Source organism: Convolutriloba macropyga, chromosome 3 (assembly GCF_964194025.1).
Source record: "Convolutriloba macropyga chromosome 3, txConMacr16.3, whole genome shotgun sequence".
Lineage (NCBI taxonomy): Eukaryota > Metazoa > Xenacoelomorpha > Acoela > Convolutidae > Convolutriloba > Convolutriloba macropyga.
In genome coordinates, this window is record NC_134470.1 from 74,940,359 (window position 1) to 74,963,257 (window position 22,899).

The 22,899-nt window shown below is 34.3% G+C and overlaps 2 protein-coding genes across 2 annotated transcripts in view; one reads left to right on the forward strand and one right to left on the reverse strand.

The window, feature by feature from the left end:
* The window catches only part of LOC142336458 (sodium-dependent serotonin transporter-like), a 526,993-nt gene that overhangs the window by 138,579 nt on the left and 365,515 nt on the right, over window positions 1–22,899 (reverse strand). The gene's annotated exons all lie outside the window — the stretch shown is intronic.
* On the forward strand, window positions 674–21,398 carry LOC142337283 (lactosylceramide 4-alpha-galactosyltransferase-like). The gene is made up of 3 exons (XM_075386468.1): window positions 674–1,376; window positions 19,690–19,916; window positions 20,858–21,398. The coding sequence occupies exons 1-3, from the start codon at window positions 748–750 to the stop codon at window positions 21,112–21,114; spliced, it is 1,113 nt and encodes a 370-aa protein (XP_075242583.1). The 5' UTR covers window positions 674–747; the 3' UTR covers window positions 21,115–21,398.

Here is a 22,899-nt window from a genome sequence, read left to right on the forward strand (position 1 = left end):
TCTACGCCGGACGAGCTTTTTAATGATACCACTAACTTTTCTCTCCGGAGAATATATTGATCGGCCAAAATGGTCTGAACAAAAAACCCATTGGAGTATATTGTTCCTCCCCCTCAAGAGGGGTCGGAACAATAAGCTGTTAATGTTGAGACTTAAAAACGTATTTAAAACGATAGGCAAAAACATTTTTCCATCTTTCTGAAAATTTTTTTAACAAAAAATGCGAAAAAGCAAATAGTATTAGTAGAGACAGTGTATTTATATTTTCTAACAATGCGAATGTTCAGGCTTACTCGCGTAGTACGACACGGCGAATTTATTTATTTAATGTTTGATGATTTGAATCTGGGTAAAATCGATTTAACGTTTTCAAATTGACGGGGTGGAGCATTATGTGAAAGCGCACGTTGCCGATCGGCTTTGTATCATTTTATGCAGCTTAATTGTACGTTTCAGTTCAAGTTTATGTCTTGAAAGACAAAGAGTTTTTGTTACAATTGTTTGCAGCTTCGTCACCTACGTGTCAAAAAGTTGGCAAATTATGCATTAAAATGATTTACTCTTGTCTGAGTATAATGTAAAAGTTAGTTTAAGACCATTTCTGCATATAAAGTTTGCATTAATTCTACAGAATTGAAATGATTTTTATATATACTTTTACGATGAACAAATATGATATAATTCATGATAATGCTTTGAATAACACAGTACTTTTCTCAACTTCTTTTTAAACTTTTAAACTTAGTCATGTCTGCAAGAAGGACACAAAAACTGATAGTACTGTTGATTGTTCTAGCAATTTTGTACTTTTTTGCACAAAACAATTATCTCAATGAAGATGCGACAGATCCGAGTCACGAAGTCAACAATAATCAACAACCTGGATCCCAAAATTCCATACCTAGCGAAAATTTGTGTGGTAAAACTATAGAGCTTCCTCGCTTTCCAGCCGAAAATGTTGACCAAAATCGTCAGATATTTTTCGTGGAGACCAATGTGCAGCCCAAGCCCAGAGGTCGAACAATTTGCGCATTGGAATCCGCGATTAGAATCGGAAAGATGCCAGTTAAAGTTTTTTTCCGGTCTTCAGTTCTGACTGTAAACCATCCAGCGCTTTGCTCTTTAGTCAAAGAATTCTACCCCCACAAACTGAGTTTTTACACCACTGCAATTGAGGAGCTGTTCGAACGAAGTCCTCTGCAGGGAATTACAAAGAGACTACAATGGAATCATCCATTGTTCCTGCTTCAACTTAGTGACTTGATGAGAGCCGTGATGCTCTACAAGTACGGTGGGTTCTACCTCGATCAGGACGTGTTGACTCTCCGGGATCTGACTGGGATCCGAAACTCAATAGTCACGGATAACATTACATCGTTAGCAATTGCATGTTTTGACGGGCGATTTTCTCGATCAGAGTCGTCAATAGATTTCTTTATTTTTTTAATTGCTAGGGATGCTTCGCGAATCTGAGTTTACCTTAAAATGGAGTTTCCAAATGATAAGTTAAACATTGCTTTTTGTTCAGATTGTAGTGTAAAGGATTTCAAAGTTTTTTTCAATGCACAAAAAACAACGTTGTATTTATTTTCCACAGAAGAGAAATAAATCCAAAGAAAACAACAAAAGACGAATCCTTATACTGAACAATTTTTCCCTGAAAAAAGAAGGCTGCTTAAAATACCAATTTTGCGTTTTGTCTGCAAACTTAACTTATAAACAAAAATATATTACCACTATATCAAAACAAGTAATATAGCAAAAAACTACAAGTTTAATTGCTTTCAGAATATCTCGGACTATTATTACCATTTAGTACAACTTTTTACAAAAAAATTTAAAAGTAAAAACTCGAAAAGACATGCTATCAAATAAATTTCAGTTTGTGTTTTAAAAAGCAAGAAAGCTCACCTCACTAGTTCTGTGCTTGTCGAAGTGTGTTCCCACATTTTCATTTGAAAGCATAAAAATATCGAATTTATCTATCGAAAGAGATATTCCAGAAACGTTTATTGTAGCACGAAACAATTTTTTAAAAAACTACCTCAGTAAACTAGAGTTGTTTAGCCGAAGTTTGAAACAGAAACAACAGGGAAAGTTATTTGAATTTCAGCTGAACCAAACAACATCTGTAATCTTCAGTTTGTAAATAATTAGTTGCACTGAAACCATGATACGTATTATCAAAAGAGTTTTCCTAAAACTTGTTTTTTTGAAACAGGAACCCCTTACATTGGAACTTTTTTGCTTTTTAACGATTTTGATAGAAGTCATCAGTCTTTTTCAATACCTCATTGAGAAAATAGGGATCCTTTCAACAATTAAGAAATCTAATTGACAACTTTTTATTCAAATTTAACTGTTTCATATGCTCGCTAATTTTCTCTCCAAGAACGTATAAGACAAAAATCGTAAATGTGGCAGTGGAAGTTAAGAAATTTATATGATTTTATTATTTTGTTAAAGTTTTATCTAGATAACCGAAAACGAAGCCAAACATCATTAGAGAAACAGCAGCTCCATGACACTTTTATTCAGTGAAACTTTTATCTTTTCAAATGTTCCATAGCCGTCACACTTTTTTTGAGAAATACAGACTACTGGAGGCAGAAAGACTCTTTTTAATTAATTGTCATAATAATTTTGATTAAGTGGCTCACATTGTCAACGGGACAAAATCTTTTTATTGCAACATTCCCTAAAAAGTATTTGGCAAAGCGAAGGAATTTTTTAGGATGCAATAGTCAAAATTAATTTATGTACATATACATAAACAAGCGGAAAAGTCAGGTGAAACCATGAAATCTGTTTGCTCAAAAACAAAGAAAGACAAATCCGGGAATATAAATCAAACAAAGTAAAACAACAAAGAAAATGAAATTTCGACCAACTGATTGAATTCATGACTTCTGACATTTTCTTTTAACCATAAAGCAAATGTGGTCCCACAGTTCAGAAAAAAGAATAACTAATTTATTTGAAAAATATGGTTTCAAAGTGATCAAAAATCTTGTTATTAGACTGATTGAGCTAAAAGGCTAGTGACACAGCCACGCCACACGATTAAAAAGTTACAACAAAAAATCTTAATGAGAGCTATGAGCAGGCAAAAATTAGATGATTCTATTTGGTTTTTCAAAACGAGTTGCATCTCATTTATTCCAAAACATGCCGATTTTGAAAAGATTGAAAAGAACAAACATTATAAAAACAGGAAGCATAAAAAAGTATATGAGATTGAATGATGACGAAAACAAAAAGTATGAGATTTTACTTTTGTGGATAAAAGCACAATTTTCATCTTTGCATGTTGAGGGATGTTTGCCTATGTGACAACAATGAAGTACTAAGAAAAATGTGTTCTCTTATGTACCTATCAAATTGAATGAGAAAACTCTTTGAGGCACCTTAAAAAATAGCAAAAGAGTTACAATGTGGTTATGGTTTTAACACTTTGAGAAAAACTTTATAAATATATGAAAATCAAACCTAAAAATGTGATGTCCCGAAAAATATGATCAAGGGTGAGAGAACTATAGGCTACGTGAAAGAAGGGTAAAAAGGAAGACGATATACTATATTTCAGACTGTTTTTCTTTTGTTTTTGATTTGGACAAAAGGACGATTGGCCATCGATAGTGAGTTGGAATATTAACTTCATTTTATAAAAATATAAGATTTTTATCAACTGTAAACACCACGTTAAAATTATTAAAAACAAGGAGAGATGAAACAATTGATTTCGATTTGTTTTAATTTAAAACCATAAAAAATCGTTCAAAAAATTGAAAGAAATTAGAACAGTTTATATAGGACATGTAAACATTTAAAAACATGGGATTTGAAAAAAACTGTCAATTTTGAGCAGGTAATCTCTTTTCGTAATAATGAAACATAATACAAAAATACGTGCATCTTTTCAATACGAATTGTCATTAGTAATGATAATCAGCTTGTTTGCTTAAGACAAGTATGAGTAGGAGAACTCATAGAGAATTAACTACTAGAATGAATTAGTATTTGCCAAATATTTCAAGTGTTTCAACAAAATGGTCAAAACCATTGTAATAAACATCGAAAAATTTATCAGAATCATAAAAAATGATTCACACAGTTAAAACTAAGCAACAAAGGATCTGTTTTCTTTGAATATCAGTGTCGCTCTATCGAAGATCTGATTTTGAAGAAAGGATATCAGATTTTGGCATCACTGCAGCACTTCACTGCAGCACGACAGTCACTAAAAGCAGGAGTCAAAACACGACACGTCAACAAAAACTCGCGAGAATTTGGAATTTGATTTTTTTTACCTCAGAAATAGGCCTGAAACTTAATGTTTTTTGTTACCTGTGACACCTCGGTCTGGTTACCTGTTCTCCTAGTATATGTAACAACACTAGTCTCCAAGTACATATCACAAAATTGACTTCCAATTGAAATCAAAGTCAATTAAAATTTATGAAGAGTTGTCTTGAAAAAGACTGCAACCGAAATCAATCTAAAATACATGAAATTGGAACTCAATAACGGCTGAATGCATACATTGAGTTTCTCTAAACTCTTTTGCATTTTTAAATATTGATTGGCACAAATAGAAGACAAAATTAGAAAAAAAAAGAAAATTGTAATCAAATTTTAAAAATGTCGAAAAAAAGGACTAATTTCCTTTCAATTCTCAGTGTAGTCCAAATAAGTACAATTTTCAGAATGACTCAGTGATGATTGGTGTTCAGTTTATGCGGAAAATAATTCTAAAGTCTAATTTTGAAATTTACATTTTTTCCAGCGGACAAAATGCATGCTATCACTAAAACTTTAATATTTCCCTAGTTTCTCAGGTTCGGTATAAAATATCTTTATTTTTTTTTAGTTTTCAAAGATTTTGGTTACAATTAACTACTAATAGAATGATTTCACACTATTTCCTCCTTTCTATCAAGAATTAAACAAAGATCTATATCAAACGAAACAAAGGATGAAAAGTTAGGTTAACACAGGCGAGGGACTGGTTAAAAAAACATTAGAATGTCTAAAAATTGGTTACAGGTTTGTCGCAGATTTTTTTTCTCAAAACGCAATATATATATATATATATATATATATATATATATATATAAATATGAATATATATATATATATATATATATATATATATATATAACGCAGGTAACAACCAACGCAGGTAACAATCAATATATATATATATATATATATATATATATATATATATATATATATATATATATATACTGCGTTTTTAAAAAAATATCTGCTACAAATTTTTCACCAATTTTTAGACTTTCTAAGATTTTTTAACCAGTTCCTCGCCTGTGTTAACCTAACTTTTCAACCATTGTTTTGTTTGTATTAGATTTTCGTTTAGGCCTTGATGTAAACAAGTAGAAACTAGTATTGGATCATTCAATTTTAGGTTAATTGTAACCAAAATCTTTGAAATCTCAATAAAATATAAAGTCAGAAACTAGGGAAAATTTAAAGTTTTAGTAATAGCCTGCAGTTTGTTCGCTGGATCCAACTTTAGAATGCTTTTTCCGCATAGACTGAACAATAATCAACAATGATTTATTCTGAATTGTGTACTTTTTTGGACAACACTGAGATTTGAAAGGAAATTAGTCCTTTTTCGACATTTTTAAAATTTGATTGTTGTTTTAATTTTTTTTTGAGTTTGTCTTCTATTTGTGCCAATCAATATAAAAAACGCAAAAGCTCAATGTATGCATTCAGCTATTAATGAGTTCCAAAGTCATATATTTTAAATTGCTTTTGGTTGCAGTCTTTTTCAAAAGAACTATCTTTTTCAAAAGAAAGTCAATTTTGAAAGGGCTCATGAACTAGCAGAACAGGTTACCAGACCGAGGTGTCACTGGTAACAAGAAAACATTAAACAACACTTACCATTTTTCCTCTTATCAACTGCATTAATGATCCCGTGGAATAAGTCGACAGATGTTTTTTTAGAAACGCAAGTGAAATAGGTCAATTGTGTTGCAAACGATTTGAAAGGTACTCTGGTTCAACTCCTTTCAAAAGTCGTAGAAGTCATTCAAATTTTAAGGTTAAACGTTATGTTATAAAAACTTGCAAGTGGTAATCGCTTCTTTAATTAAAAGCAATATTATTTCCAAATGTATCTTTGCTCAAAAAAATCTATCAATGTTTCACGTAAATATCCAAAACTGAAAATTTTTATTCAGAAATGAAATTGAATAAGACTACTGGGTCAAAGGATATGATAGATAGACTAAAAGTTACCCTTGGCAGGTATTAAAAGAAAAACGTATTTTAAAGAGGTTAACAAAGCCTCGCAAGGTAACAGTCCTTAACAGTAAAATTCAATATTATCAATTGAATGTGCACTAAAAAAGTGCACATTATCTTTGTTTATAATGATCAAAGATTAATCCACTTGAAAATTTGTTTTGCAGATAAGTTGAATGATGTTAAATTCAGAGATTTATTTGAAACAAGTATACTAGAGGGTATGGGTTGCGAAGGTTCAAACTTCTGACTCGATGGTCGTACTCCTAGTATATACTATCTTTCTAAGCCTGATAAGTCTCATGAAAGTATTTAATGATCTAAGTAATTAAATTTGACTAATCGATCTAGTTATAAGTTTTATATAATCTTTATAGAAATCTAACATAGATAAATTTACAAGTAAAGTTAAGAGGTTATAAGAGTTAAAAAATTTAAGTTATAAAAGCTAACTTATAAAAAGGAGAAGGTCGGGAAGGTTAGTAAAAACTTTACTAACTTGAATTATTATGAGTAACTATTTATCCTTTATTGAATAAAGCTCTAATTTGGAAAATATCTCTAACTATTCGTTATTCGATATAGTTGAGAAAGGTTTGGCAATTCAGATTAGGATTACTTTAATTTGAGATTACCTTCTCAATTTGGAGATATTAAATTCTCAGTCTCTCTGAGTTGTTAATTCTAATTTCTCAAAGTTGTGCTTTTTGCTTTGCTATATATAGTTCTCAGAACGGGATAATTCCCGTCCTGTTGGCTGGACGGTAAAACGTCCGTTTGGCTGAACGGACATTTTATGCAATATGAATGGTTCAGCTAATTGCATCATTCTATTTTTAGAATGATGTAGTTTGAATACTTAGCTTAGTTAAGCTAAGTATTCAACATAAGCATTACTTTAGTACATCCCGACCCGGTTCCTAGTGGGGGTGAATTGAAAATCATAGCATCAATAAAAAGGTACACATGAAAATAAAAAAATTACAGATATAAATGTTAAGGTTTACAGATTATAGATAAAAACAAGTTTTTGCTTCCTCTCCCCAGCTCAAAGAAGCGAAAAATGTTCGGTGTCTCGAATGTCTCCGTTGCGATAGCCACGTAGTTCTCGCAGCAGGCTGTCGTTGCGCTGCTGGAGTAGAAAGTTTTTGTACTCTGCTCGAGGTTACGGATGTTACTGTCTTCAGAATTTTCTAAATTAGCAGTGAGAAGATAGAACGGGACTGACAAAATTTGTTTGTCAATCACTAGGTTCTTTGCGCGGTAAGTTTTAGTTTTGGGGTTGTAGGACACGAGTTTATACAGGTTAGCATGGTTCTGGAGCTTATAATTCAAGCTCATGTCATACTTCGGATGCCCTTTGAAGCTGGGGTTGCACACAAGCTGCTCTGCTTTCATTTGTCTATTGATTTTGTCTTGCATTGTTAGGGTTTTGGACAGGACTTCTGCCACTGGTGGTTGAAGTTGCGATGGTCCTGGTTGCGGTTGTTCTGATGGTTGTTCTTGTTGTTCATGCAATTGCGGTTCCACTGTTGTCAGGAGATATTGCTCTACAATATCGGTTGGGAGTTCCAATGGAGGCTGGTCATCTAAGAGTTCCTCAAATGCTGGCAGGAGAAATTCGTTGTCATCAAGTGCTGTATTCTAAAAAAATTTTTATGCAAAAGGTTATTTATAGTTATAATTAATTAGATTTAATTACACTGGAGAGGTGGGGAAATCATCAATGCTAGATTGATTTTCTCTCTTTTGTCTAATTGCCTGTAGCTCACTTTGTATAGGAGGGTATATGTTTATAGTAGACTCATTGTAAGTTGGGGCTTGTACTAAGTGTTCTGAGTCGTCTCTTTCTTCAGTAGGACGAAATACTGAAGTTACTATGGACTGGAAAAGTATATTAAAAGTGGCTGATAGTATTACTTTGCCAAAACTCACTGAGGCTCCTGTAATTTTGTCTATTTGTAGTGCTCGAATGATGCAAACTACAATGCCGATTATAAATTTCACAAAAAGGGATACAGCAAAAGTAATTCCGCATTGTTCCAAATAATAGTGTACTCGGCCGAAGGCTTTTATATACCGGTTGTGTAAGAATTGTGAAGAGATTAGAGAATCTAAATATACTGTTTTTGTAGTATAGTAGTAGCTATAACCACTAGGCTGGCTTTTATTATGTTGAATGTCAACTACTTTACGAGAAAACTCCTGCGCTGCGTCTTTCATTTCAAAATTTAAAGTTACATCGTTCCAAAATGCAATCATGTCTTCTTTGACATGAAAAGAAACTTCCTGTCCGTTTTCAAATTTCATTGAAACCATTTTGTGTTTTTGATTGCTGGGTGCAAATAATGTTGACCCAGTGACTTGTGTTATACTTGGAGTCAATTCGATCCAAGAGTTATCATTTTCAATACCTAATTGAAAAAGATTCTTTTGTTTGTTGTTACATGTTGTTGTTTAGCAGTAGTGAAAGTTTGTCTGCTAACTGGATCGATAAAGCGAACTTTATTTTTATATAACACAGGTAATCTATCATAACAAGTATCCCTTACTTGTAAAAGCGAACAAAACTTTGGAGAATGATAGAGCCAGGTTACATTGCCATTTGTCTCTAAAATCATAGATCTGTTATTAATTAACAGAAAACCAGCCAGCTTAGGGCTGAGACGCGAATATGCAAGTTGTGTATTTTTAAGTGAACTTTCTAGTTCACAAATTTGTTGTATGGTATTCATTTCAGAGAGTTGTAGCCTTCGGAGATTAGTGTACTGATAATAGTCGAAATTATTATTCAAATGCGCCTCATAATCTATCTCAGTTCGGGAGATGTTAAGCGAACTTATTGAACTGTTCGGAAGTTTAGTAATTCTATTTATAGTAGGTAGAGGTTCAAGTGTCACTCCTTTATTCATATTAAATCCGCCTGTAAATTCAACAAACAGTGTGTCGTATGGTGAGGGATAAACAATATTATTGCTATTGCAAAGTGATTGAGGCTTATTGTACACTTGAAATAGAAAGCTTTGTTCTTTCTCTGATTCTTTAAAGATATAATAATTATCTCCTATTTTTATCATTTTGCCTTCAAATTATTCTCTTACAGCGAACAAGCAATTATCTTGTTTCTCCCAGCTATAAGCATGGGGGTCGGTTGAAGTACTTTGACAACCGCCTTCTGATAATGTGCAAGGCAGGGGAAAATTTTTGCAGTTATTTACTGAACCTCCCCGCAGGTTAACATTTAAAGTTGTATCCTGCATATATGTTTCAAACGTATCGTGAATTATCCAGCCAGAATCGTCACATTCGTTTGGATTTTCTCCAATTTTGGGACCGGAATTTTTTATATAAGTTGTTCTTACTTTTAATTTAATCGGAATTTCTTTTCCGTTAATACTTAACTTATTAGTTCATCTAGCCTGCCTACACTGTTCTGGAGTTAAGTCTACGTCTGTGGTAATTGTGCTACGTTTTGCATCAATTCCACTAGCGTCGAAAAAGCCGCAATACCACCTAATGCGTTGGTGGCTTGCTCTACACGTAGTAGCTTCTAATTTTCTTCTAAAGAAACGGTTGAAAATTTGTCCCTTGACTTTTAAAATTTCAACATTTTGTGGTTCAATTTTACAAGGAGCGATTTTGTTTAGTGAGTACATTTTGTTAGAGTCCATAAGTGAATAATTGTAGTGAGCGACTTTTAATGATGTTGCAGTTTTTGCATACAATTGATGGTGAGCGGCGTTTTGATTTGTTAAAATTTCGGTGTTTGGTTTCTCACAATTTGCGTGGGGGATATATAAAAGGAAAGTTACCGCCACAAGTTACCGTCACTCAATATGTTTGTTTTTGCAAAACAGGTGAAACAGAAAAGGAAAGAGCAAAAGAATTACCTCAGTGAAAATTCTTCTGGGGTTTTCGGTTACAATAACCTCTCCCTCCTAGGGGAACAGAGATTCGATTTCGGGATTCATTTTTAAAAATGATTTTTGTAGTATTTGTAGACGATAGTTTGTAGTTGTAGTTTGCATATTAGAGATTCAGAAGAATGAATCGATTCAGTTGAGTTGAGAATTTATAGTTTTCTCAATGACAATTTGGCCGTCCGTGCGGCTGGAAAAATACTGAGCCCTGATTGGCTAACTGTTCCAACGGCATTTTATCATTCTGTTTATTTACAAAAGCATTGAGAGCGGATTACTATCCGCGCAACCGGCGGAATACTCAAATCTTATTGGTTGATTGAGGGCTGTCCGTGAAGACAGAGTGAATAAGAAGTTTAACTGGTTGAGTTATATTTCTATTCCTGTATAAATAGAGAAATATTCTTAGTGTAATTTTAGTCTAGCTCTAAGAATAATGAACAGAACTATTTTAAATTTGTTTAAAGAGGCAAATTATTCTGCCTTCGAGTGCTTAGATTTGGAATTGGATGCCAGAGAGATGAAATTGTTCTTCTCTGAGCAGTATATATCAACTCAAATTGTCCTCCCTAAAGAGAAATTTTATTCGCTGCGGGTTGCGCAGGAGTATTGTGTAAATAATAAAGATAGGAATTTATTGAAATACTCTAGGATATGTCGTGCTACAGTGCAGTACCTCAAATGTTGGTTGGGGGAAGAGGTAAATTTTTGAAGTTACAAATATTTTTCTGGGAATATATTGGAGTAGATTAAGAAATTTTTTAATTTTAGTTCGAGCGAAAATTAACAGCACCGAACCCTGAGTGCCATGAAGAATTTATGAATTATGTGTTCGAGCTTTGGCGAGTGTGGTGGACCCCTGAGACAGCAAGAGCTGCTCAGCAACTATATGGGTTGGCTGTTGTTCTGGAGCACGGGCTTCTCTTTACATATTTTACTCCTAACCGAGAAATTATTAAACTAATTAAAGTTGCTAGGGCCCGACTATTATAATTTTTGTAAATTTTGGTTTAAATTTTTTTATAATTTGTATATTTTATTTTTGTAGTTTTGTATATTTTAATAACAACTCTGTATAAAAGAATTATTTCTTTTAATTTTTTGGAATTAAATCTGATGGAATCGTGTTTCCATAGCGTTTAGGTTCAGTCCCTGTTCTGTGCGGCCTGACATCGGAATAAGTTGGGTGAGGACTATTTTTTATTTTTACTGGGTGGGGGTTGAACTAATGATAGGGCTAAATGTGTGGGAATTGGACGTAATACTTTGTGAAATACTTTGGGGGCTAAACAAATTTCTGATATGTAGTGTGCTATCATTTCTATTTGTTTTGTATGGGCTGTTAGGCCCACTCCGGCACGTGTTAAAAGTAGTTGAGTATTCAACTGGTTGCGGTGATCTTATTTGCTCAGCCTGATTATTTGCGTTGTTAATAATAGGCCACGGCATATATTCCGGGTTATCAATTGTTTGGTGATTGAATCTGTTTATTGAGTACTGGTTGAACCTATCATAGTAGGCCTGTGAATCATCATGGTTAGTACTATAGTCCTGTACTAACTTGTCTATTTCTTGTTCTTTAGGAAAGTACTCTACTAAGTGATTTCTATGCACTACTTTCTTTTGTTCAGTTGTATCGTGAACAATTTCATACGTAGTGTTAGTAATTTGTTTAGTAACAGTGTAGGGTCCAGATCGTAACTCTAATAGCTTTTTGGATTTCAATAATCTTTTAGCGTGATTCTCAAGTAAAACCTTACGACCAATTTTGATTGGTTTACCCAATTTAAATCTATTCCTATACTCGTGTGCTTTGTTTGTAATTTGCCTACAGCGAGTATATGTTTTACTATATATATTTTTGAATTCGTTCTCACGTTGTAGTATAGTACTCGACAATCGATTTTGTAATAGCTCGTCTACTTTCTCGTTTTTACAAGAATTTTGACAGTGAGTATGTAAGGAAAGGTCTTTACAATACTCTGAAATACAATTTCGTCTATTATCCCGTAGTAAGCCTAGCTTAAGGGAAATTGGAATTTGCGGTTTAATACCGAATACTATATCGTACGGAGTATATCCCGTACTGTAATTTATTGCAGTGTTATGCGCAAAGGCAAATTTATTAGTAAGGCTGGCCCAGTTGGACCCGGTGTTGTTAATAAAACTGCGCAAATAATTTGCCAAGTTTTCTTTTTGTACTTCAACCTTGCCATTTGTCCAAGGTGACTATGAGGTCCGTGGTTTTAAGGTAATTCCAAATTCGTGCGTCCAGTGCACAAAATCATTACTCAAACATGCAGTACCGTTGTCATGTACTATTTGTTGGGGAATTCCGAATCAAGTAATATATTTTTCTATTATTTTTACAGTTTCTGGTGCATCAGCGGTTTTTGATGGATACACTTGTATAAAGCAAGAGAAGCTATCTACTATAAATAGACAAAATTTCTTCTGGTTACTACAATGCTTAAATGGGCCCTTGTGGTCTATGTGTATAGTAAGAAATGGGGTTGTTTCTAATTCTCCCCACTGTTCTCAGTGTGTTTCGTTTAGATCATGTCTTTGTGGTTTTTTGTTCTGACAATCTAAGCAATTATGTATTAGCATTGTAACCCATTTGTACTTTCCGGGCTAGTAAAAGAATCTACTAATGTTGTTAAATATACATGCGTCTCCACGATGCCCACTTTGCGGATTATTATGTGCTAACTCAAAACATTTCATAAATAACGATAGCGGAACACATATTTTTGTATCGTATAAACCACTCTCGTCTGGTTTATTGTAACATAGTAAGTCATATTGCTCCTCGAGAAGTAGAAGGTTAAATATATTTTTGTATGCACGTAGTCCTTTACAATGCTTAATTGTACTTTTGATCGGCGGTTCTTTGCCTGCTTTTAGCCATTAGCGAACGGTTTGTAAATTATTTATTTGTTCGCGCAGAATTGTATCTGTGTCTAGTTGAACTTGTTTAGTAAACTCTGTTAATTTTTGTAGTAAGTCTTTACAAGATACTTTAACTACTTCTGTATGTAGAGTTGTCGGTTCTACAATGTCACACTTACGCGTGCATTGCTTGTATTCCTCTTTCGCTTGTTCTAGTTCTTGTATTAAGGATATATCTAAATTTCCTTTTTGCAATTCTAACCAGTCTTTGTCGTCAAGACCGTCGTCTACTGCATGTATCTCTTTGGGTATTTCTTCATATGTATGATCGCTAAGGTTCTTTGTAGATACATTTTCCGAAGACATTTTTCTGATCTGATTTATTTGTCGTCCATATCTGAACGAGTCGGCATTATTGTATATTGCACTACATGTTTGCTCTATATCGTCACTTGCGTCGTTAATACTAAGATCTTCGTCGGTTATATTTAGTATTTTCTGTTTTGTCCGGGTATATGTGCAATTACCGGATAGCTAGTATTTGGGGGTGCTTTCTTTTCGTCACAGTGTAGTATTGAATAATTTATCGGTTTATAATCCGATGTGTAGAAACGAATGTCCTTTGGGACTGTTTTTTGTTCAATTTGGAACTTTCTCGTTTCTTCTTGTGGGACTTGTCTCCTAAGTAAGTCGGGGAAAGTAAGGTTTTTATCTTCAGTGTATGTTATCTTTAGATTCTGAAATTTAGTAAGCACGACTTGATACTTAAAGAATCTATGTGATAATTGTCCGCGGCGAGACCAGAGGATTAGTATGGGTCTGTGATCGCAGAATAGATATATTGATAGGGGGAGCCTACAATGTAGAACTCGTAAGTTTGTAATGCTGATATTATTCCGCACAATTATTTATGCTGTGGGGACATTTTCTGTTCCGCTTTATCGAATGCACGGGAGTTTGCAGAAACAGTTCGTTTCCCTTCGGGGAACTGTTGTATTAATATACTACCAGTCCCTAAGTTGGAAGAGTCAGCATGTATATGAAAAGGGTATTTTGGGTTGGGGATAGCGACGGAAATATCGTGTTCAAATTTTGTTTTCAGTTTTTCGAATACTTGTTGGTGGCTATCCAGCCATTCGAAATTTGTTTCATTCTTAACTAAATTATATAGCGGTTTTGCGTCAATATGATAGTTTATAACATAATTTGCATAAAATCCCATCGCCGCTTATACGCCGAGGACATCTGTTTTCGATTCTGGCGTTTTTAAGTTTTGTATATCGGCAATGCGCGAAGTGATTGAGCAAAGTGTCCCTTTCGATATTGCATGCCCGAGAAATTTCACTTTTCATAAGAAGACTTTTGTTTTATCCGGCGCAGCTTTCAAGTTTGCTTTACGCAGTAGTGCATGACATTCACGGATTACTGTGATCATTTACTGTTTGTCTTGTGCTTGTAGTAGTTTATCGTCAATATAAGTAATTGCTCGCTTTTTCTTTATTAGCGGTCCAAATGCATAACGCATAAGTTTACTAAAGAAGTTCGGAAGGGGCTTTAAGCCGTAAAATCCGACTTGATAGGTATATTGACGTCCACCTACAATAAAACTAGTTAATTTCTGAGTCTCCTCTGTAAGGGGGACTTGATGATAAGCGCACGAAAAATCACTACTTGTAAAATATGCTCCATTTACTCGTGTCATCAGAACTTGTTGTGGCTCGAGCGGCCAACTTGAGTTACTTGTATCTGTAATTGAGTTGAGGTAGCGAGCATCAATTACAAGTTTTACATAGTCGTTCTTAGGCAGTATGATAATTGGATTTACAAACCAGCTATTTAAATTGTCGTGCTCATTTAGCTCGCGTATTATTCCGGCTTGTATTAATTCGTCCATTAATGCATCTAACTTGTCACGCAGATGTAGATTGACTTTGCTGGGACGTTGTTTTTTAAATTCGCAATCTTTTTGAAGGGGTATATGAAATTTCAGTTTCGTGCGGCCGCTATCATACTTGTGGTGGGAGTATACATCCTCATCATCTAGAAGAACTTCTAGAAGTGCTCTGAATTCATCGTCCGTTAAATTACTTTGTGTGAAATCAAACTTTTTAAGATATTCGATATAGTGTGCATAGTTTTTACGTGCATCTTTTGGTCGTGTATCGAATCCTTCTTGAACAACTTCATGAATAATGAAGTGGTTTTGTTCGGTTGTTCTGAACTTTGGAAATTGTTCAGTATTATTGGGCTTGCATAAGGTTTTTGCATCATTTGAGAAGTCAGTTACTATTTCAGCATCAATTTTGCATTTGTTCACAAATTCATCGCCTACGATTCCGAATATCTTTTCGATGTTTTCATCTGTGTATTGTACAGAGGACGGCATTTGATTAATTTTGGGCTTTACTCACATAGACATATATTTTAATTCCCGAAGATTTAAATACATTGTACAGCAATGCAGATATCTCAGACCAATCCATTTTGTCTAATCCACATGCAGATTTTGGCATAGCTATGCATCTAATGTTCTGCATTAGAAGTATATTGCGGAGTTCGAATAGTGCTGTTGTAATACTTTCAATAGTCTGTTTACTATTATATTTTTCTTTAGTTATTAGACAAAAGATCTGGTGTCCGAGGCGAGGAGCAATGAATTGTAATACATTTTGGTTTATTGTATTTCCGTCACGATCGTTCACTTCTACTCCTTACAATGTTCTCTCAAGTCGGGGAACTTTTTACACAACATGAGTGCAAAACCTTTACTCATAGCACGGTCCTTAGAAAATGTGTGTACGACAGCCATACTACTATTAAATATTGACTGTTCTTCGTGGTTAATATAGATTATGCAACTATCGGACTCGGTCGACTCAGCCTCTTGTACTGAGTTAACAACTGTACTAAGCATGAAACAATTATCCAGTTCTTCATACTTATTTAGTATCGAGTATGCAAACTCACTACAATCGCGCATGTTGAATTTGCGCGTATCACGACTTAATACTAGATCACATACAGCGTACCCGATAATACCTTTATTAAGTGAAATAGGGTGATTTTTGTGGTTTTCTATTAGTATAGGTAGTGTTTTCTCTTTTTGTGTACAGACTGTGTTAATAAACTCTAGTTCTGTTTTTAGTGTATTTTTGTGCGGCAGAAAGGAAGTGCCTTTGGGATAACATAAATCAGTGTTCTGGTGTTTGTACAAATAAGTTGATCTTGCCTGTATATAAAGTGGCTGGAACAAGATTATTTCTGATACTTGTGGATACGGTTTTCATTATTCAGTGCTCCATAACTGATTACTCCTGTGTGTTCTTTTAATTCTACGGCAGGAATATCAAAATACAGAGCTTTAAAGAAAATATGACAGAAATCAACTCCAATCAGGCTAGACGTTCCTTCTTGTGTAACCCATACCTTATAGTTCGCTTCATACTTTCCGTCAGTATCAAAGTATGATGTTACTGTAGTATGGCCTAACATACGAATTTGTGATCCATTATAGGATTTTGTGATGTTAATGGCTGAGAAAATCCTCATGCTAGGGTTCAACTTTTGCATTTCTAGAAATGTGAGGTAATTTATTATCGTACAAGTCGAACCTGGGTCAATTAGATTTTCAATTTCAAGTCCACTATTTTTTTATTTATGTCTCCGGTGGTGAGATAATACATATTTAGGTAAATCCTAGATTTTGGATTAATATTTGTATTAACTTTCGGAGACTCTAGAAGTTTAAAGGAAAGAGGTCTGTGATAGAATCGGTGTAATTATTCTGATCGCAATATTCTGTTTGTTGGTTTTGATCCTCTACCTAGTGAACAGAGTGGGACGAGCGGGGTTGTTGATCAAAATATCTACTGCTCAATGCTTGGAATTGATTAGTATGCGCGTGGGGGGATAAGAACGTTGAAAATTTTGATTCTCACGTTCATAATATTGTCTGGCATCAGTTTCATGCGGACTAAACTGGTTGTTTTGGGGGAACTTTTGTTCATAGGTTTTATTATTATTATTATTGTTATAGTGTTTATTTTCGTACCTGCGGTTGTCATAACCACTGTTAGTATTATTTGGACAATTCTGGTTATTGAAATACGGCTTACTGTTAGTCTGTTTTTTGTAGTCAGTACTGAAGGATGTCTTTTTCTCCTTTTCCTCAGTGAGTTCTCTTTTGATTTTTTTAAATCCTTCATCAATCCTATGTTTAGAGCAGTTAGAAATAGAATGCCCATGATTACGGCAAAGTTGCAAAAGCGTGTGTTATTCGGCCGTCCTTTTACATTGGGGTCTTTAAAAGACCCTGAGTTAATAGCGCTAACTTCGTTAATTTTTATTAGGCTAGTAAGCTCTTTAATTTGTGCTTCAAGACTACTAATTTTATCATTTGTTTGTTTTACTGTGCCGTCGGTGCTAACAGTAAATATTAAGTCTTTTGTTATTAAGTTTTGTATTTAGTCCCATGTTTTATCCGGATTTTCTATTCTATATTCATGCGCTTTGCGTTTTAGTGAGGGGGGCTGTAAACCTCTTATGGCAAAGTCATTATAGTTTTGCTCCCTTTGCCTCTGCTGCACTGTTCTTTCAGTGGCAATTTGGCCAGGGTCAGTTAATCGTGCGGGTATTTTTTCAAGCCATCCTCTATCAACAGCATGCTTAATTCGGTGGAAATAATTTTTAATTAGTTCTCCTTTTTGCCTGGTGGCACCTTCCACTTCTAGTCGATACTTAAATTGATCACGGCTATCAGTGAATCTATTTATGAAATCTCCTTTGATTTGGTCAAGATTTCTTGTGGGGTCTATATTATTGTACCACTCTAATGCAGTCTCTGTCAGTAGGGATCCAAATAGCGCTTTGCGTCCATTTTGGTGATTTGTCAATGCTGTGGGGTCTGTCGGTAACGTTGTACCTAAAGAGAAGTTTATTTTTTGTTCAACGGTGTTCCAGAAATCATTTTCATTTTGTCTAGGATCATTTCCCGAGAAAGTGACAAGTGACATGTTAGGATGAGAGAGGGGGGTATCAATTAATGGTCTTGTTACTGTAGTAGTGCTGCCTGATCCGGAACTTACAGTTGTTGTGCTTGTACTACCGGAGCCGGTTGAAGGAGCTGTACTAATTGGCGTTCCTCCTGAGGACATTATGTTAGATTTGTTTTGTTATTTTATTTTTTGCTTAGAAGATAGAATGTTTATGCGTGCCTCACTGGTCGCACCAGTTTATACTAGAGGGTATGGGTTGCGAAGGTTCAAACATCTGACTCGATGGTCGTACTACTAGTATATGCTATCTTTCTAAGCCTGATAAGTCTCATAAAAGTATTTATTGATCTAAGTAAGTAAATTTGACTAATCGATCTAGTTGAAAGTTTTATATAATCTTTATAGAAATCTAACAAAGATAAATGTACAAGTAAAGTTATAAGGTTATAAGAGTTAAAAAATTTAAGTTATAAAAGCTAACTTATAAAAAGGAGAAGGTCGGGAAGGTTAGTAAAAACTTTATTAACTTGAATTATTATCAGTAACTATTTATCCTTTATTGAATAAAGCTCTAATTTGGAAAATATCTCTAACTATTCGTTATTCGGTATAGTTGAGAACGGTTTGGCAATTCAGATTAGGATTACTTTTATTTGAGATTACTTTCTCAATTTGGAGATATTAAATTCTCTGTCTCTCTGAGTTGTTAATTCTTAATTTCTCAAAGTTGTGCTTTTTGCTTTGCTATATATAGTTCTCAGAACGGGATAATTCCCGTCCTGCTGGCTGGACGGTAAAATGTCCGTTTGGCTGAACGGACATTTTACGCAATATGAATGGTTCAGCTAATTGCATCGTTCTATTTTTGGAATGATGTAATTTGATTACTTAGCTTAGTTAAGCTAAGTATTCAACATAAGCATTACTTTAGTACACAAGTCTGTCGTTTCAAGTGTTTTGAAAGGTTCCCTGGACATCAGAACTTTTGTTTCTAACATCTCGAGATTTTTTGGACAATGACGGCTGTCTGGCAAGATCCTATAGAGACAAATTTTTTCTTAATAATTCAGTGCAGATAATTTAAATGAACAAGATAACCGTTTTTGTTCATTTAAATCACATTTTGACAATACTTTGCCTTTAAGGGTATTTAAAACTTTTTAAATTTCGTTTCTGTCTTTTCACCGGTATTAATGGGAAATTTAATCAGTCGAGCGATATTTTGAAAGCAGCATTAACATGCCAACTACAGGCTCCAAAGCAAATTCGTTTTTAATTAATTCTTCAGAATAATTGTAATCAAACATTTTTCTCATACATTTTTGACATGAGTTCGGTTCAAACTATCACTCCTTGTGCAAAATTGGCATCTAAGTAAGACGCTCTGTTTTCAAAAACAGAATCCGATATCCATCTAAGCGAGTTCTCTTTTGTCGTCAAAAAATTTGAAGATGCTCATGCAAAAATTGAGACGTATTTGGAGAAGCCGGCAAATATTTTGCAAGACTCCTGCAACATTAAAACAGTTCTCTTGCAAAATTTTGCAGGATAACGACCGGATTTGGGATTTGAATTTGGGTAATGTATATATGTTTGTTTAGAGTGCCATCGGAAACTTGTAAACCCATGACGGAAGAGAGAACTAATCTGTTAAATCAGGGCACGATGCACTTTGACAAAGAGAACCCTTTCCTGTTGGAATATCTGCGGATACTAAATGCAACATACAGACATGGAATGCGCTGGATAGACCCTGGACCTGTCACTATGCACTTGGCTGCGCAGAAATTCTTGGGTCGCAGAAATGCTCTGTCTACCCCACTATCAAGTAGTTATTACAACGATAGGGATTGTGGGAAATAAACCCTAATAGTCTGCCTTCTAATATTAGACTGAAAACAACATCGAAAGCTTCCTTAAAAAAAGAACTGAAAGATTTTTTTTGGAAAGAATTTTTGAAGGACCCAAAAGGAATTGATATGAAAGATGACATGTACATATGAAATTGTGAGAACATTTTATGCTCGCATTTTAGGCCATTTTTTACTAATGTAGAGTCAAATTTTTACTTACGTAATTTAATGATTTTATAACTATAACTTACATAATGTTACATTCTTAACTTTACATTGCCTCTTTTGCCATTTGCATTTTATTCTTGTGTACCAGAGGAAATTAACAATGTTATTCTTAAGCTAGGTGGGTTTTTCCCTTGTTTTTCTTCGAAATCGATAAATAAGCTGAAATTATTCATCCCCTTCCGTATGTTTTATGCCCACTGAGCTTGGTGGGAAATTCTTTATCTTCTAGAATGCTTACAAAGTTTCTCAAGCATTAAAGCACTCTTGCATTCTTCTACTCTTCGAAGCTTCAACTTTTTTCAGAAATGTTTCAAAGCCATGAAAGATCTCTCCTGTACCCACCCCCCGTGTTTTTTACGCCCCCGAGTTACAAATTGTATGTTGTTATATAGCATGTTACTATGTACAAAATATCACGTGCTTCGGGGGAGGGGGTGTGAAAGGTGCAAAAACACTTAGCTGGGGGGGGGGGGCAAAACAGAATAGATCCGCCATGAAATTAGTTACCTTTAGAGAAACCAAATCTTGATTATAATTCATAAAACAAGGACGCCTGTATGATACTTACAAATATTAGGATGACAATTTACCAAACTTTAGGCCATTTTTTGCAATAATTTTTTCGTCAAAACTCCACTGCCGAAATGAATGAGGGTGTTTCAAATCACAAATTTTTATGTTGTTTCAGCGCCTGACCTGACTATCGTACCCTCATTCGTGTTCCGCCTACTCACACTTGCAATGACCCCTCCTCCTCCACCCATGTTCGATGTCAATGAAAACGGATCCTACTTCGAAGACTACGTCAGGTGCAGTTACGTCTTTCACTTAACAGGCCTGAAAACCAAAGGAGCCCTCGTTACGGGAAACCCACGCCACGATGTTTATTCATATTTCGGACCCAAAGTCTGTCCAACAGCCATTTCTCATCTCAAAATGTTCTGAGTTGAGGGTGATCATTTTGTCAGATATTTTAGCTTTATCCGATTGTTTTTGAATCTATACTCATTTAAATTTTGTAGCATATATAAAATTTGAGATATCAATTTATAAATATGCTTGGAATAATTGAAATTTATAATTTGGATAAAATGCAAGGAAACTGGCCAATTTTCCATTTTCTGGCCACTTTTCCATTTTCCCAACAGTGTTCTTGAACAGTAATACATTGTTTTTGAAGTCAGGATTATTCAGAAGTTAGTATTACTCATAAAATAAATGAACATCAACGCCCACAGAGAAATCGCTATTGAATCATTGATTTCTACTCATGTGTGCATCTCACTGAGCAAAAGATACAAGAGCCTCTCTCTTTTTACTATAACAAGGTATTAAAAATCAGCTGAGCAAAACTATGTATAAAAAATAGGTTAGCCGTTAATTATAGCACAAAAAATTGAGTAACCTTTGACAAATTTAGTTATTTCATTATTTCATTTTTGACAAGGTTGCTATGCAGCAAAACCCTATTTGTGAGAAAAAATAACACATTTAACGTTTTTAACGGGTTTTTTAAACGTTTTTAACGTTTTTCTTCTCGGAAACCATATCTCAATTTTGAAAAATTACACTTTCATGGGTTTATTTTAACTGTTTGACATTTTCAATATTTTTGACAAGATAAATATTCATTTTTATAAATAGGTACATATAAAATTACTCCTAGTTCCTTAAAATTGTTAGATATCAACAAAAGAGAAAACTAGAAAATGGAAAGGTTTCATTCAGTACTGTTTGAGTTGATAAAATTTCCGAATTTGTTATCTATAGAGGATTTCGATAAGACAAACAAAAAGTCTGAAGCGATCTGAAATAGCTGTCATTCATGACCTGTGAAAAAGAGACAGAAAATTATCTTTTTTGTCTTCGCGCAAAATTTTTTCTACTGTTCAATTAATTCTGTTGTCGGTTTTGAGTTAATTCATTTGTTGAAATTTGTGTTTTCAAACTCCTGAATTAATTTGAGTAAATTAATATGTTTTTAGTGCCATTTGATGTAAGATTTTATAACTGGAAATTATAGATACGAATGACTTCTAAAACTGTTGGTCTTACATAAAAGATCAGTCCCATGTTTTTATGTCATGAGGAACGTTTCTCGTGCACAAGTGCTCTAAATTAGTTAGTCCAGACAAAAAAAGATGGAATTAGCGTTGCATCAGTTTTAGAACACTCATTCGGGACCATTATTTTCTATGGAAAGAAAAAGGGTGCACAAATCAGAGCTCAGACAACTAAAACTTAAATTGAGAGATTCTTTTTTTACAAGTCATATTTAACTGAACGTTTAGAACATTTAAGTTAGAACATTTAACTGAACATTTAAGTTTGAATGTAATCACTATATTCGGGAAAAATTAGCGTCGTTGTAGGTTAGGAATATCTGAGAATAATGCAAGTAGTGGGTGGTAAGGATGACGGTCAAGCAAGCTGATGGTCAAGTAAGACGAATTTCGAAAAAGAGGCCAAGTAGTCCAAAAATTTCCGAGATAGCGCTCCCATAGATGATCCCTGCCGGGGCGGGCACTGGGCGCGCTTCGTCGCGATAACTGGCCATCGGTTTCCAGATAACGTCCCACTGCACACAGTGGATGAGAGGCATGGCCATGGACTGGGTGTGGCAACCTTTATATGCCTTGTATATAACGTTCTTACTTGGTGCATTTGAACACACTATTAATTTAAAAATACCGTGTACAATTGTGATTATTAACAATGTAATATTACTGA